The sequence below is a fragment of the Aptenodytes patagonicus genome, chromosome 26 (genome assembly GCF_965638725.1).
Source record: "Aptenodytes patagonicus chromosome 26, bAptPat1.pri.cur, whole genome shotgun sequence".
Lineage (NCBI taxonomy): Eukaryota > Metazoa > Chordata > Aves > Sphenisciformes > Spheniscidae > Aptenodytes > Aptenodytes patagonicus.
Window position 1 is genome coordinate 2,655,334 of NC_134974.1, and position 15,144 is coordinate 2,670,477.

The 15,144-nt window shown below is 58.6% G+C and overlaps 1 protein-coding gene across 4 annotated transcripts in view; it reads left to right on the forward strand.

Moving 5' to 3' along the window:
- The window catches only part of ZNF687 (zinc finger protein 687), a 30,719-nt gene extending 16,974 nt beyond the window's left edge, over positions 1–13,745 (forward strand). For all 4 annotated transcript variants that reach the window (XM_076359789.1, XM_076359788.1, XM_076359787.1 and 1 more), the window contains 8 exons: positions 2,960–5,226; positions 7,392–7,570; positions 8,149–8,325; positions 8,870–9,032; positions 9,322–9,618; positions 10,009–10,121; positions 10,472–10,613; positions 11,188–13,745. In XM_076359789.1, coding sequence (XP_076215904.1) covers positions 2,980–5,226; positions 7,392–7,570; positions 8,149–8,325; positions 8,870–9,032; positions 9,322–9,618; positions 10,009–10,121; positions 10,472–10,613; positions 11,188–11,661 — 3,792 coding nt within the window. In that variant the 5' untranslated portion in view covers positions 2,960–2,979 and the 3' untranslated portion in view covers positions 11,662–13,745. The remainder of the gene's footprint in view (positions 1–2,959; positions 5,227–7,391; positions 7,571–8,148; positions 8,326–8,869; positions 9,033–9,321; positions 9,619–10,008; positions 10,122–10,471; positions 10,614–11,187) is intronic.
- Positions 13,746–15,144: the final 1,399 nt, after the last annotated feature.

A 15,144-nucleotide genomic window follows, 5' to 3' on the forward strand; every position in this document is an offset into this window, starting at 1 on the left:
CTGGAGCAGCAGATTCCTTGGTGGCCCACAGACCCCACGCTGCACCCGGCAGAGATCCCCTTGGGGTGACCTACGGTGAGAGTTAAAAATAAAGCTAGACTAAGCCTCCTTACTAAGCTGTCTGTCGGGAAAACCACCAGAGTCTTTATAGACCCGCTAAGCCTGAGAATAGCTGAATTGGGTGTATGAGGGGGTTTGCCAGGTACAAAAAAAAGACCAAGCCACGTGTGAGAGCAGTCCCGAGACTGTTTCTGAACTCCGTTTGGCCTCCGCACTGCTTTGTCACCAGGTACTCGTGTTGGAGAGGGTGAAGGCTGGTCGGGAGACTTCCAACTGCACAAGGTAGTAGGTAGCTTTTGCGTCGGACACAAGTGGAGCGGAGCTGTGATCGCTGCTGCTCGCCTCCAGGAAGACCCAGGCCGGGTGGGAGCTGCTGCTTCCCTGAGGCCAGATGCTGACATGGAGGTGGTGGGCACCAGCTCTGCTCGTTTCCTCCATCCACCTCCGGTTTGGGAAAGGAAGCGCTGCGGGATGGAGCTCTTTGCCATGGGAGTGTGTCTGGCCCTCCGTGTACACCGTGGGGTCTCCAAAATGGAGATCGCCATGGAGGCTCAGAGGAGCTCTTCCAAGAATACAGCCCTTCCCCTGAGCAGCACCAGTGTGCAAGGAATGCTTTCCTGGCCTGCGACACGGTGCCCTCTCCCAGGGACACTGCGCGCTGCCAGGCTGTGACCAGCGGGAAGCTGGAGCATCACGTCGAGGTGAGATGAAGGGCCTAAACGCTGAACCGGCTGCACGAGGTTGTGCAGGGGCGAGGGTGAACGTGTTGTGGCCTCCCAAGGCATGAGGCTCATACAGGGACGTGTCTGAGGAGAGACACTGCTCCGGCAAGGGGAAAGCTGGTCTGCGTTCATCCCCGATTAGATAGGAGAGATCGCCAGGAAACCAGCTTCGTTAGTGCTGCTGCCTGTTTGGCCAACGCCAAGATGCCAAGAATCCATCCATCCATCCCCCCATCCATCCCACTCCTCACAAATAAGTGGACAGGACTGAGGAGATTATTAAATCTTTACTAAAGGAATATATATCGCAGCAGTGTGTTTGCGGGGACTCTGAACAACTCCCCTCCCCAGCAACGGGTAGGACAAGGGGACGGATGCTGCAACCCAAAGATGTGACAGCTGAAGGTGCCTCTAATGTGCTGCCGGTCGGGGGGATGCTCTGGCTAATCTGTTGAGACAAACGCTGCAGGTTTTCCGCCTGTCGGTGGTTTGGCAGGTTTCAGAGCAGTGACTTGTTTCTGGCATAAATCGTGGCAAGGTCGAGGGCTTCCAGCACTGGGTTGTGGGGGCTGTCGGTCCCCCGGCTGCCGGCCACGCAGGCTAAACTTCTCCATTGGTGTCGATGGGTTTTAATTGAACCAAGCTCCCCGGGAGGGAATCCCTCCCTTTTGCAAAAAGCAGATTTACGCACGGTACGTGTTGTCCTCGTCCAGTCTGCTGCAGCACGGGGCTGCCGGTGGATTTTGCCGTGGCCGTTGGAGCAGCCCTGCTGCCTGTCCTTCCCGCTGCCGGCGGCTGCTACCCCACCGCAGGGACAGCCAGACAGGCTGTGAATCTCCTCGGAGCGGTTGGACCAGGCTGTGAGCTGCGGCCATTTCCCTGACGCGTAAGCTGTGCTGTCTGAGGATCGGATTCGTGTCCTGCCGTGCCGCCCCTGCAGCGGGGAGGCAGGGCGAGGGCAGGGTGGTGGCAGGCGGGCAGTGAGTGCTCCAGCGGCCTTGGCTTAATCTGCGGCAGCTGAGAAGCAGCGCTGAGAGCTGGGGGAAGAGGCGACTGCCAGGGCTGGCTCTCCGCGGGGCTGCAGGGTCTTTGCATTTACCCCTCACAGCCTCCGAGATAAACGTTTCTCCTCTTTTTTTTTTTTTTTTTTTTTGCTTTTGCTGGTTGATGTTAGGAGTAACCATCCACCCTCCATGCTAAGAGCAGAAAGCCCGAGGGCAGCGTACCCCAATACCATTCCCAAGATGCCCTGTCCCCTCCCGGCGGATCTGCTCCCCCCGGACAGACAGGCGTCCAGCTGCTCTCCAGCACATGGGGCGTCCCCCGTCTTACTGCCTAGCGGGATCCTTTGCCTGGTTATCCTTATAAATTAGAGTCTTTCCTGCTGTCTAAGCCACATCCCCTGGCTGCAGCTTAATCCTGGGATTTCTTACCCAGCCTGCAGCGACAGGAGGAACATTATTCCCTTTGTCTCTGCTGCAGCCATGTTTTGAAACCTGTTGCCATGTCTCCCCTCAGCCTCCCCTATTTCTTTATCCTTTGCTCCACAGCCCGTGTGTTTGAGGTCTGTTATCTGAGTCTTCTTGTTACCGTCTGGACACCTTCCTCGTGAGCCGTGTCCTCGTGGGGCTGGCCTTGGGACAGTCTTGGTGCCGCAGGGGGAAGGACGGTTCCTGCGTTGTATCGGGTGCCCCTGATGGCGTGTTCCCCTTGCGAGGCGTTTGCTCTTTCTGCAGCTCTCTGGTCCTGACTCACGTCTGCCTGGTGATTCATTGGAACCCGCCGATCCTCTGCGGCGGAGCTGTTGCCCTTCCTCAGTTTGTATGTACATGGGGAATCACTCTGACCTTGGGGCAGTGCTCTCCTTGCCAGGCTGCATCCCACGGTCTCAGACGTCTCTCCCAGGACGCTGGGATCCTTCTGAACTTTCTTCTGTCCTGGCTGGGGATCAAAAAATGATATGCAAACAAACAAAGCGAAAAAGGCTGAGAAGTGTTGTGATTTGCCCAAGGGGTGCGAGGCTGGGGTTCAAAGAGAAGGCGGCACAGGGATTTTGTGCTTAGCGTGGGGCTCAGGAGAAGCAAGTTCCCATCTGTTTCTCTGCTACGTGTCTCTGATGGCTTCGTCTGCGTGCCCGGGTCACGGTGCTAATGCTCCTTCTCCTTGCTCTGTTGCAGACTCTGCCATATTCCCCACCATGGGTGACATGAAAACTCCAGATTTCGATGACCTTCTGGCAGCTTTCGATATTCCTGACATTGACACGAACGAGGCCATCCATTCTGGCCATGAGGAAGCTGACGCTCACATCAAGCAAGTCCCCGGGGAGCCGGGACCCCCTGACCACGTCCTCCCCCACACGGACATCACCGCTGTCAGCGTGATCGTGAAGAACACTGTCTGCCCCGAGCAGCTCGATGCCCTGGACGGGCGCAGTAAAGATGGGCACGTCATTGGGCCCCGCTTGCTGCAGAATGGCTTTGGGGCCACCGAGATGCCCAGGTCCCCCACCTCCAGGTCTGTGGAAGCTGTGGCATCCTCCAACGGGGAGTGTTGGGTGAAAGAAAAAGGCCCCAAACCCCTGGATATCTTCTCCCATTTTAGCCCCGATCCCAATGAAGATAATGCTGCCAACCTGATTGACAGACCCCGGGAGTGTAAGCCGAAAGAGAAATCCCTCGCCGTGCCCTCCCTCTCCCCGTCTCCCACCCCGTCGCTGGACTGCAAAGAGCCCATGGGAGAGAGCACGGAGAACCTGCCCCCAGCTTTCCCACAGTCCTTCGAAACAAGCCAGGCAGGGGGTGCAAATGGGTCCCCTCCTACCATCCCCTGCATCAAAAAAGAGGAGTCTGACTCGGAGGAGGTGGGCCGCGAAGCCAGCCCAAAGGGTTTGGCTGCAGCCTTGGGTGACAGTCCCTTGGATCACCTGAAATCGGTCACCGTTCGCTACTCCACGGATGATTCTCCCATCACGTCCTGGCCCGGTTCTGACCCAAACCTTGACAGCAGCACCAGCAACCTTCCTGAAGTGAAACGCTCTCCTGCCAGCCCCCGGGAGCCGTTCTTCAAGCCTTCCTCGCCGGTGGTACAAAGCCCCAGACTCCCCACTTCTCCAAAGCAGCTGGACAGCATCACCCTCAAGGAAGAGCATGAAGTTCTGGAGAAGTCGATGGGAAGTCCGCAGAGTGTGTCCAGCGCTGAGGAAGAGGAGGAGGAAGAAGACAACAACAATGATTCCCCTTCTTCGAATTCCTCGCGGCCCCTGAAGGTGCGGATTAAAACCATCAAAACATCTTGTGGCAGCATCACCCGGACAGTGACCAGGGTCTCATCAGATTCAGAGCCGGGCTCCACCAAGGGGCCGGCTGAGCACAGCTCTCAGGAGACCTCTCTTGAGGGTGCTGGCTTCTCAGCATCAGCAGAGAAAGAGGAAGGGATCGCGCTGGAGGTGCCCAAGGAGAAAATGGAGCTCTCCAGCCCCTTGAAAACCATCGAGGGGCCAAAAATCGTCAGTGTTCAGCTTGGCAATGGCACCAAGCTCAAAGGGACTGTCCTGCCCGTCTCCACCATCCAGAACGCCAGCAGCGCCATGCTGATCGCTGCCAGCGTGGCTCAGCAAAAATCCGTGGTGCTGCCGGCAAAGACAAGTAAAGCCGTGGCCAAGAACATCATCAATCTGGTGCCACAGACCCTGCCCAAAGCCGACACCAGGACCAACATCAGCACCGTGACACAGACCACCACCATCACCACCACGGCCAACCAGAAAGTCAACGGCACCACAGTTGTGATGGTGCAGCCGCAGAAGCCTTCCCCTACCATCGCGGGCACAGTCATTTCCAGGAGCCAGTCCAGCCTCGTGGAAGCCTTTAATAAGATCCTCAACAGTAAAAACCTCTTGCCAACGTACAAACCCAACCTGAATCCTCCAGCCGACGCGAGCCTCACCCTGCCTCCCTTCGGTTACCGCTGCCTGGAGTGCGGGGACTCCTTCGCCCTGGAGAAGAGCTTGGCTCGCCACTACGACCGGCGAAGCATGCGCATTGAGGTAACCTGCAACCACTGCACCAAACGCCTCGTCTTCTTCAACAAGTGCAGTTTGCTCCTGCACGCCCGGGAGCACAAGGACAAAGGCCTGGTGATGCAGTGCTCCCATTTGGTCATGAGGCCGATCGCTTTGGATCAAATGATCGGACAGCCGGACATCACCCCCCTGGTCTCAGTGACCTCCTTCCCCGCTAGCAAAGTGACTGGCGTGGCTCAGGATGCCTTGGCCACGGCCAACGGGGCTCAGGACCTCCCCATCCTGCCTCTGAGCAACAGCTCGGAGCAGACCAACTACAGCTGCTTCAGGTGCCTGGAGTGCAAAGAGCAATGCAAAGACAAAGCCGGGCTGGCCGCGCATTTCCAGCAGGCAGTGACCACGGGGACGACCAGCAGCACGGTACGTAGGTGGGAGGGCAGTGGGAGTTGGACGTTAGAGCCACAGCAAACCATCCCTGGGGACGCGGGACAGAAGTGGAGGACTCTCTAAATGCGATCTGGGCAGCGCCTGTCTGTGCATGCCCGATTCCTCCCGATGTAAAACTCATGCAGGAAGGAAAACGTGAGCCAGGGTTTGGTTCATGCCCACAAGGCACTGGGTGGAGGGAAGGGAGGCTGTTGTCGGTTGTCGGCTGGTGATAAAGCTGCCCCATGGGTGCAGGAGCCAGGGTGCGGCAGGGAGGGAAGAGCGGGTCCCCGAGTGTCGGTGCCCTGCGTGCTGGCATCCACTGCGGGACGTAGCCGCCCCTGCGGAGCCATGTTAGAGCCGTGGGCACTGCTTCCTCTTTCGCCGGCTTGAAGCACAAATGGAGTCTGGAGAAAGCAGGGTGTGTGTTGGTTTGGGGTTTTTTTCCCCCTCTTCGAGAGCCAACCTGGAGATCCTGGGTGCTTCCTGCTGCTGCCAACACATCCTGGTTTGTTAGGGCAGGCAGCACCCAGCAAACACACAGGATGAACGCTGCCAAGGGATGACCTTTAAAAGGCCAGGAGGGAAAACGGGTCCATAAAGGAGCCCTGTCCTCCCTGTGGCATGTCTTCACCTTTCCCTTTGTCCAGAGACATTCAGGCTCCCCCCCCCCGGCCCCGGCTTCCTTTGCAGAGAAGGAATTTGCTGCTTCCTGGTAACTCTGTTTACTTTGAAGCTGCTGCTGTAGCCAGGACGCTGTTCAGATGCAGATATTACGGCCCTGCCGCTACAGAGGAGGGCTGCTTTCTGTTTGAAGGTCATCAGGAGCGCAGAGATTCACGTGCTTATATGGATTGTCCCGAGGAGCTTTCTTTTGACAGGAGAGGATTTCTTACTCCCATCCCCTCTCCTAGCCTTGGTGTCGATGGAGGGTTTGGGACGCGGTGAAGGTGGGATATCCACACTGGTGCTGCGGCAGGAGCAGTGGGAGGGCACAAAGAAGAGGAGATCAGGGACAGGCGAGCTGGGGGAAATCGTCCTTATCTCCCCGCAGGCACCTGCTGCCTGTGAATGCGGCAGCGTATTTCTGGCTCAGAGAGAGCCCATCTGCGGGGAGCGCTTGAGCTTGGAAATTCAACGTGAAGTTGCTGGCAGGGCAAAACCTGTTAACAGCCTTCACCTAGCCAGAGTAGCTTTGTCCCCGTACCCAGCAGACGGACTCCTCCCTAAACCAACACTGCCTACAAACGGCTTTTTTCTCCTTTAAAAATGAGAGACCCAGAGGCTTTCCTCAGCACAGCAAGGGATGGGGATGGCTGAAGCCATAAGCCTCCATAATCCTCTTCCTCACCTGCCACCTTTCATCCTCTCTCCCTTCCCGACGTGCCCCTTGTCCCTGCTCCATCTCCCGGGCTGTCTTTAGCTGCTGTTCCCTGTCCGATCCCTCACTCCCTCCTGTTGCCCCACTGCCAAAATCACCCTTGGGTCTCTCTTGGCAGCGCTTTGGACCCCACTCTGGGTACTGGCAGTGAGGGGAGCCCGAGGACAGCTTGCTGCGCGTGGCATCTGCCTGGGGGCTGCTCCTTTCCTTCCTCGCCCACCTTTGCTCTGGTAATCACGTCTTTCAGGGCAGTTCCTACTGGAAGCCCTGTCCTGTTTCCTCGAGTCCTTGTCAGCTTCTCCCCTCGACATAGAATCATAGAATCATTGAGGTTGGAAAAGACCTCTAAGATCATCGAGACATCCCCATGTCTGTGTCCTGGCGTGGAGTTGGAAGTAGTTTCGAAACAGTTTTGGCAGCTGGTTTGAATACACCCCTACTCCCTCCAGTAAAACTCCCTCGCCGAGCGGCTGGTCCCCAGCTAACCCTTGGCACGCGCTGCATCTGGGACCCATCTGTGATGAAAAGCCTGGAAAAGGCATCTTGTCTGCATGCGAAACACCCTCAACAATTACCCAGCAAGCTGGCGCAAGCAGATTATCTCCTGAAACATGCCCTGCAGAGTCCCGGCACTTCTCTTCCCCCGGCGGCACGTGGATCGGGGCTGCTTTGGCTGTTGCAGGTTGTTAGCCCGTCCATCTGCGGAAAAGGCTTAAAAGCCCTTTTGTACACGTGGGTATGTGCCAGGCTGAACCTCTCGATGCTCTTCTCCCCCCAGGTTTGTACAACGTGTCCCATGATCATGTCCAATCGCTGCAGCTTTAACGCCCATCAGCGGATGCACAAAAACCGACCGCCCCATGTCTGCCCCGAGTGTGGAGGGAATTTCCTCCTGGCGAACTTCGAGACCCACCTGAAGGAGGCCTGCCTGCACTTCTCCCGCAGAGTGGGGTACAGGTAGGGCACCGCGGCCAGAGCTCGGGCCAGAGGGACCTGGGGGGGACGCCCAGGACCAAAGGGGAGAGTCCCAAGTCCGCGGTGGGTTTCCATTTTGCAGATGGGGCAGGAATCCACATTCCTTCTCCCCACCGGTGTTGGGTGCAGGGCTGAGGGTGAACCCCTCACTCTACCCCTTCTCTGGTTCTCACCCCTTTAACCCCGGGGGAATTGTCCTCTTCCTGGGACCTCCTGGCCACTGTTTTGACCTCAGTCATGGCTGGCAGCATCAGACCCCCCCAGTCTCTCCCTGCTCCTTCTGATGAGCTGCCTGAGCCCTGGATCCACCAGCGCTGGGCGGGACTGATTACTCCAAACTGGAGTCCTCCCAGAGCCCAGAACTGGTTTGGATCCTGGTGTCTGTTGGGGCAGGGGCTCTTCCCGAGTCCCGTGGTCAGACAGGGAGCAGGCGTGGGCCCTCGTGCTCCGGTTTCTCTTTGCTGTTAGTGCTTGGTCTGCACCAGTCTCTGTGGCACGGCTGAGCTCCCCTGTGCCGTTTGTCCCCTACCCCTTGCCTCCCGCTCTCCTCCGCTCTCCAGGTGTCCCAGCTGCGCTGTGGTCTTCGGCGGGGTCAACTCCATCAAGTCCCACATCCAGACCTCCCACTGCGAGGTGTTCCACAAGTGCCCCATCTGCCCCATGGCGTTCAAGTCAGCCCCCAGCGCCCACGCGCACGTCTACACGCAGCACCCCGGCTTCAGTAACCAGCAGTCCAAGTAAGTGTTCCCTGTGAGCTGACGTCCCGGCAGATCTCGCCAGAAGAGATCACTCCTAACAAACGATAGGACGAGAGGAAACGGCCTCAAGTTGCGCCAGGGGAGGTTTAGATTGGATATTAGGAAAAATTTCTTCACCGAAAGGCTTGTCAAGCATTGGAACAGGCTGCCCAGGGAAGCGGTGGAGTCACCATCCCTGGGGGTATTGAAAAGACGTGTGGACGTGGCGGTTAGGGACATGGTTTAGTGGTGGATTTGGCAGTGTTAGGTTTACAGTTGGACTCGATGACCTTAAAGGTCTTTTCCACACTAAATTATTCTGTGATTCTAAGAACTGGGAGCATCCTCGGTGGGTGGGACGTTGGGGGAAGAGCTCAGCACCAGCATGGGGAGCTGCATCCATCTCCTTTTTACTTTCCCATCCCTTGGCGTGGGTCAGACTGCGCCCAGGGCTGCTCTCAACCCTCTTGCCAAAGGGTTTTTTCCAAGATTCTCTTGATCCAAAGCCAGGCTGTGCCAACAGTGCTGTTTTTTCCTCCGACAGAATGATTTACAAGTGTGCAATGTGCGACACGGTCTTCACCCACAAGCCCCTGCTCTCCTCCCATTTCGACCAGCATCTGCTCAACCAGCGGGTCAGTGTCTTCAAGTGTCCGGACTGCCCACTGCTCTTCGCCCAGAAGCGCACCATGCTGGAGCACCTCAAGGTAGTGCTGTGGCCGGGCTCGGCGCTCTTTGCACAACCCGTTGCTATTAGTATTTGAGAACTGTCCTTCACTAGGGGCTGGATTAGGGCTGTCAGTTCATCACTGACGCAGCAGGGCCCTGAGATCTGGTTCCCTTGTCCCCCACACCCCTGTCCCAAAGGCTGAGGAGCTGCAGGTCTGTGCAGGCTGGGGCCTGGGGGTGGGCAGGCTTGCTTTCTAGCCTGCTGCAGTGCTGGGGGGAAAACTCCAGCCCCAGACAGCTGCCAACACCCTTGTCTTTGCTTTCCAGAACACCCATCAGCCCCAGAAGCCCAAGGAAGACCTGGCAAAGAAGGCGGCCGTCCTGCTCACGCCGAAGCAGGAGCCTGTCGAAACCCCCGTGTCCAAGATCTCGGAGGAGTCGTCGTCCTCCACGGAGGAGGATGAGCCCCCCAGCTCCCCGGAGCTGCGCAAGACCAAGCGAAGCCGCTTCCAGCGCAAGACGGTCAACAAGTCGAAGGGCAGCGGGTGGACGTGCGGTGTTTGCCACTCCTGGTTCCCGGAACGTGACGAATACGTCTCCCACATGAAGAAGGACCACGGCAAGGTGAGGAGAAAGTTGGGGGCTCCAGCTCCGGCTCTGCTGAGCACTTGGGAATGTGGGCAGGGAATGTTTATGGTACAGAGCAGCGGGGCAGGACACCCGGGTTCCTTGCTGGGCCGGGAGCATGTTCTGCTGCAGTCTGGACATTACTTCTCCCCCCAGTACAAACTCGGTCAGGGTTGAGGTTTCGGGGAGCAGGGACGTCACCTATTCTGGTGAACAGCAAAGACCAGATACTCGTTATCCAAATGTGCAGCCGTGGGATGGGCAAGGAGAGGAAATCTGAGGCAGCGCCGAGTTCCCACGTCCCGCTTCTCCACGCAAGTGGGGAGCCCCGCTCTCCGGCCTCTTGGCTGCCCGTGCGGTACCCACCTGCCTCTTTGTTTCTTGCAGTCGGTGAAGAAGTTCCCGTGCCACCTGTGCGAGCGTTCATTCTGCTCCGCTCCCAGCCTCCGGAGACACGTGCGAGTGAATCACGAAGGGATCAAGCGCGTCTATCCCTGCCGGTACCCACAGCACCTTCTTCTGGCTTTGGCTGAGAAAAGGGGTCTGGTTTAATAGGGGTGACTCTGGTTTCCTTCAGTCAAGCTGTTGTGGGGAGCATAAAGCTACAGATGGTTGAAGCATGATGGGGATTGAACAAGTGTCTTGGAAGTAGGAGGGAGAGGAGGTACCGGGAAGGACTCCGGGGTTTTATACCCTCTGGAGGAATGTGGATAAGCACGTTTGTGGTTAGAGTCGGGGGTCAGGATGCCAGAGCTAAGCTTTCCCAGGGGAGCCAGGGCTGGAGCAGGCCTGGGGCTCAGCTCCTCGCTGCGGAGCATCGCTTCATCGCCTCCCTGCTCTGGCCCTGCAGGTACTGCACAGAGGGCAAACGGACCTTCAGCAGCCGGCTCATCCTGGAGAAACACATCCAGGTGCGACACGGGATCAAGGTGACCGACCAGGCGAAGAGCCAGGAGGTCGTTATCGCCCGGATAGGGACCGGCACCACGCAGGTACGAGGTCTCTGTGGTCTCTCGGGGTGCTCGCAAAGGGCTGGGGCCTTGCGGAGGTTTTGGGCGGGGTTGAAGGCATCGCCGTGAGCCCTGATCCTGGTTTGCTCTTGCCTCCACACGTCCTGCAGTGCTTGGGACCGGCAGCTCCCTCCCACTGTGAGGCCCAGCGCCTGCTGGGTGGGTGCGGGCCCCATCTGGGCACAGCTTGCTCGGCTCCCGCCTCTCCCTGCCAGCATGGCAGGGGTTGAACTTGGCTGGCTCAGCCTCTCGCTGTGTGCTGGGAGAAAATGCAAAACATCCCCTCTTGCTTAGAGCTTGCTTAGGAGCTGCCCCAGGCTGCGAGGGGCGAAGGCGCCTGACGCGAGGGGTACAGGCAAGTCAAAGGCCGTTGTGGGAGCCCCTTGGCCAGGGTCACCGGCAGGGGCACAGCTCTTGGGGCCGGCCAAGGCCCGTTGGGCCTTTATCTGAGCAAATACCTGTAGGAGCCTGTTGGGAAATCCCCGAGGAGGCTGGGTTATGCCAGGAGCTGCTCAAATCGGGCACCCATTAAAGCTTATCTGAACCGTTCCCGTAGGTGTCCAGTCGGAAGCGGAAGCTGTCCTCGGACGAGGGCGACTCGTGCAGCGAGGAGCCTGACAGCACCACCCCTCCCTCCAAAAACCCCAAGGGCGACCGCAAGGCCCCATTCCGGTGCCGAAAATGTGGTTACCTCGCCAGCAGCTCAGCCGACTTCCAGGAACACATCCCCCAGCACCGGACTGATGAGAGCTCCCACCAGTGCCGGGAGTGCGGGCTCTGCTTCACCTCCCAGGTCTCCCTCAACCGCCACCGCTTCATCACCCACAAGAAGAAGAAGGGAGCGAGCGAGATGGAGGAGCCGGGGCCCCGGAGCCCCCTGGAAGGAGGCGCCCAGCACGTGGCCGACGGCAAGCTCTCCTGCAAGGTGTGCGGCCGGTGCTTTGACAGTCAGCTCAACCTCAAGACGCACTTCCGCACCCACGGCATGGCCTTCATCCGTGCCAGGCAGAACGCGAGCCCCGAAAACTAGGGCCCCGGCAGAGGGGGAACGAGACATGTATATAATCAGCACAGAGCTCTCTGCGACGGAGGCTGCTGGCGCCCACCTGGGCTCCCCCTTCCTCCCTCCCTCCTCCTGGGGCAGCGTTTCGACATGGGCTCGGATAAAGGAGCCGTGAAGAGAGACGAGAGCCTGGCTTGCACGATCCGGCCTGACTTCATGTGCCCGGCTCGCTGATCAGCTCGGCCGGCATCCCCCCTGGGCCGGGGGGCTCAGCCCACCCTGGTTTGTGGGCAAGAGCTGGGGGAAGGCAGGATTTTGGCTGCCTTACCGCACAGGAGATGAAGGGCAGAGTCCAGACTTGCTGCCCTGCTCTCGGCGAGACCAAACGGTTTGTTCACTGTTCGCTGTTGTGTCCTCATGCGGGGACATGACCCGCCCCACAGCCACTCGTGACTGCGGGGAGGGACAGTGGCCTTCCTCCCGTGGGGATGAGGATGGGAGAATGGCATCTCCCACCCCGGGGCCAGTGTTGGCAATCCTGAGTCACAGGCTCTTCTTTTACACCGCGGGTCTCCTCCCGGCCGCTCTGTCCGGGGCGCGCCGTGCTGGAAGGGAAGCCCGGCCAAGGCAGCGACAGCCCTCGGGGAGCGCTGGAGCTGGGCAGGACCTGGGGACCAGGGGAGACTTCTCCATCGCAGGACAGAGACGTCTGTGCTGACAATAATGTCACAGCAAAATCCACCTTTTTTTTTTTTTTTCTTCTTTCCTTTTTGAATGTTGCTTATTTTGTATTTCGCCGGGAGCCGTGTGGAGAAGCCGATTCCAGACTCACGGCTGGTCTCCATCGTTGCAGAGAGACGCCCCAGCCCCTCCTTGGCTCCGCTCACCTGCCAGATGCGCGAGGTCCCTCTTCGCCATCACTTGCACTAACTCGAGGCGGCGCTGGCCTTCAGACGCTCGTTGCTTCGTGCCCTGGGACGGCCGCGCTCGGGGCCCCGGCTGGCAGCCTTCCCCGGGAGGAGGAGGAGGAGATTTTCGTTCGGCAGCAGAAAAACAGAATCCAAAAAAAGGCCTCTGGGCGAGATCAGCGTGAGCCCGGTGGCACCGTCACCCCCCCCCCCCGGCACCATGAAGCTGCACCGAGTGTTTGCCGGCGCTGCAGCAAGGGGGGGGTCTCCCCACACCCTGACCAGGATCCGTGCCAGCCGCTCTCCGGCTGAAGGGGCCGGGAGGAGGGAAGGCCGCTGCCGAATCCTGTTACAGACTGAAACACTGACGGTGAGTCTTGGGGGGCTTTTCCCAGGGGCGCTGCCGTCACCCACTGCCGCCCCCCCCTTTCCTGCCCGGCCCCAGGGGCCGAGGGCTCTGCTACTGCCTGGCCTGCAGACGGGCTCGGCTTTACCGGCTGCTCCTCTTCCTCGGCAAGCCCCTTCGCGGGTGCAGAGCGGCTCCCGGCGTGGCTCAGGACCGCGGGGCCGGAGCGGGCTCCCCCTCGGCCACTGTGAACCACTTCCCTGCGCACACGCGTGTGCGAGAGCTCGGCCCCGGCACAGCGGGGTCTCGCCTGCGCGGGGCTGTCACCGCGTCCCCCCCATTACCTTTGGGGAAGGAGAAAAAAACAGCCGGAAAAGAAACTTTCTACTTGTTCTGTTCGTTTAGCGCCTGTGCTTGGGGTAGGGTGTTTGTGTGAGTAATTATTTCAGTAACTTAACTTTGGGCTCCTTCTTATTTCCTTGTGAATAACCTCTAACACGCTGTGTAAAGTTGTATCATACACTAAAAGTGACAAAAAAAAAAAACCAACCTACTGTTGTGATTTTGGGTTTTTGTTTTGTTTTTGTTTTGTTTTTCTTCTTATTTTCTGGGGTGGGGAAAGCTGGTTTGCTGGGGTTGGGGTTTGGTTTCTTTTTTTCCCTTTTTTTTTCTCCTTTTTTTTAAGTGCAGGGGGGCAATCCTCCCCCTCGCTGCAGGTGGATTCAGCTGAACGGCACACGTGGAGGCGGGGGGGAGCTTTTAAAATAAAAGGAGAAAAAATAAAAGCGACCAGCGGTTCCCACAGCCCCTGGGCCAGGTCACCCCGCGGCGCTGAGCCTCCCCGCCGCCTCCCCCAACCTTCGCCTCCCCGACCCCCCCCCCCCCCCCAGCTGTATCGCGTGGGGCTGTGAACGTGTAAATGATGTTTAATAATAGAGAAGAACCTAAAGTTTCTACGAGTTTTAGAGGAAGGAAACAAAACTGCTTTGTAATCTTGGTTTTCAAGCACTTCAGTGCCTTTAGATCGACTTCTGTTCAAGCGGGCGGGGGGCGTCTGTACACTTGTTTTTAGGGGTTGTGATTATGCTACATTAAAACTACGGGCACTGCAAGAGGCTCTCAGGTATCCTTTATTCTTGTAGTAATAATGCAATTAAACTTTTAGTGGTTTAACCCCTGCTGTGCCCTGTCTTGCTTACCTGGCCCCACGTGTGTCCCGGGAGGGGTCCTGTGTCCCCCCCCCATCACAGCGGTGTTGATCCTGCCCCAAAAGGGGGGTGGGAAGGGGCTGACTGCCCCCCCCCCCCCGCTTCCCCAGAGAGGCCTTAGGGCTGCTCTGAGCCCTCCCCTGCTGCAAAGCTGGGGGGGCACCCCCAAACAAGGTCTGTGATTGCCTGTGACCACGGTTTTAGGGTGCCCTTGGCATGGGGACACACCCACTCCGTCCCTGATTAAGCCCCCCCCCCCCCCCAGCTGGTTCCTGGCCATGGGCAGCCAGCATTTTAAAATAGAATTTTTGTTTTTTAATGCTAAATAATCAACATGACAAATAATTAGTGCTAAACAAAGAGACCGAGGACACCCGGGGTTACAGGCTGGCGCGCTGGGCGCGGGGAGGCACCAGGAGCTACAGCCACGGAGGGGACAATGGAGGGGACAACGCTGGTGGGGCGTCACCATCTGACCAGCAGGACGGGCTGAGATTTGGGGGGGGGGGGGGGAACGACACACGGACGGGACATGGGGGTGCAGAGGGAGGGGTGTCGCTGCTCTTAAAGCAAAGAAAAGGGCTGGGGTGTGGGGGGTGGGGGTGTGGGTGTGCCGGGGCTCCCCTGGAGCCCACGTGCCTGGGGGGAGAGGGGGATTAAAAACTTTTGGGCTGCCATTTTTCCCTTCCTCCGGGGCTGGCAGCGCTGGCTCTGCGCCCTCCCACAGCTGCATCTGCCGCAGGAGAGGAAGGGGGGACCAAGCTCCTTCCTGCCCTCCGGTCCCATCCCCGGAGCTTCTCCTGGTCAAACCCACCCCAGGGCTCCACGGGAGGGGAAACCGCCCCCGCCAGCCCAGCCGCAGCCGCCCGGCCTGTGCCCGACGTTCAAGGCAAGGAAAAGCAGCCAGAAATTATTGCAAAAGGCGGGGGCGGGAGGGGGGAGCGTCACAGTCCCAAATTCCTGGAACAGAGTCAGGAAAGAAAAAAAAAAAAGAAAAAAAGGGTGCTCGACGTCCCCGGTGGGCACCAGCCTCGAGGAAACCCAACCT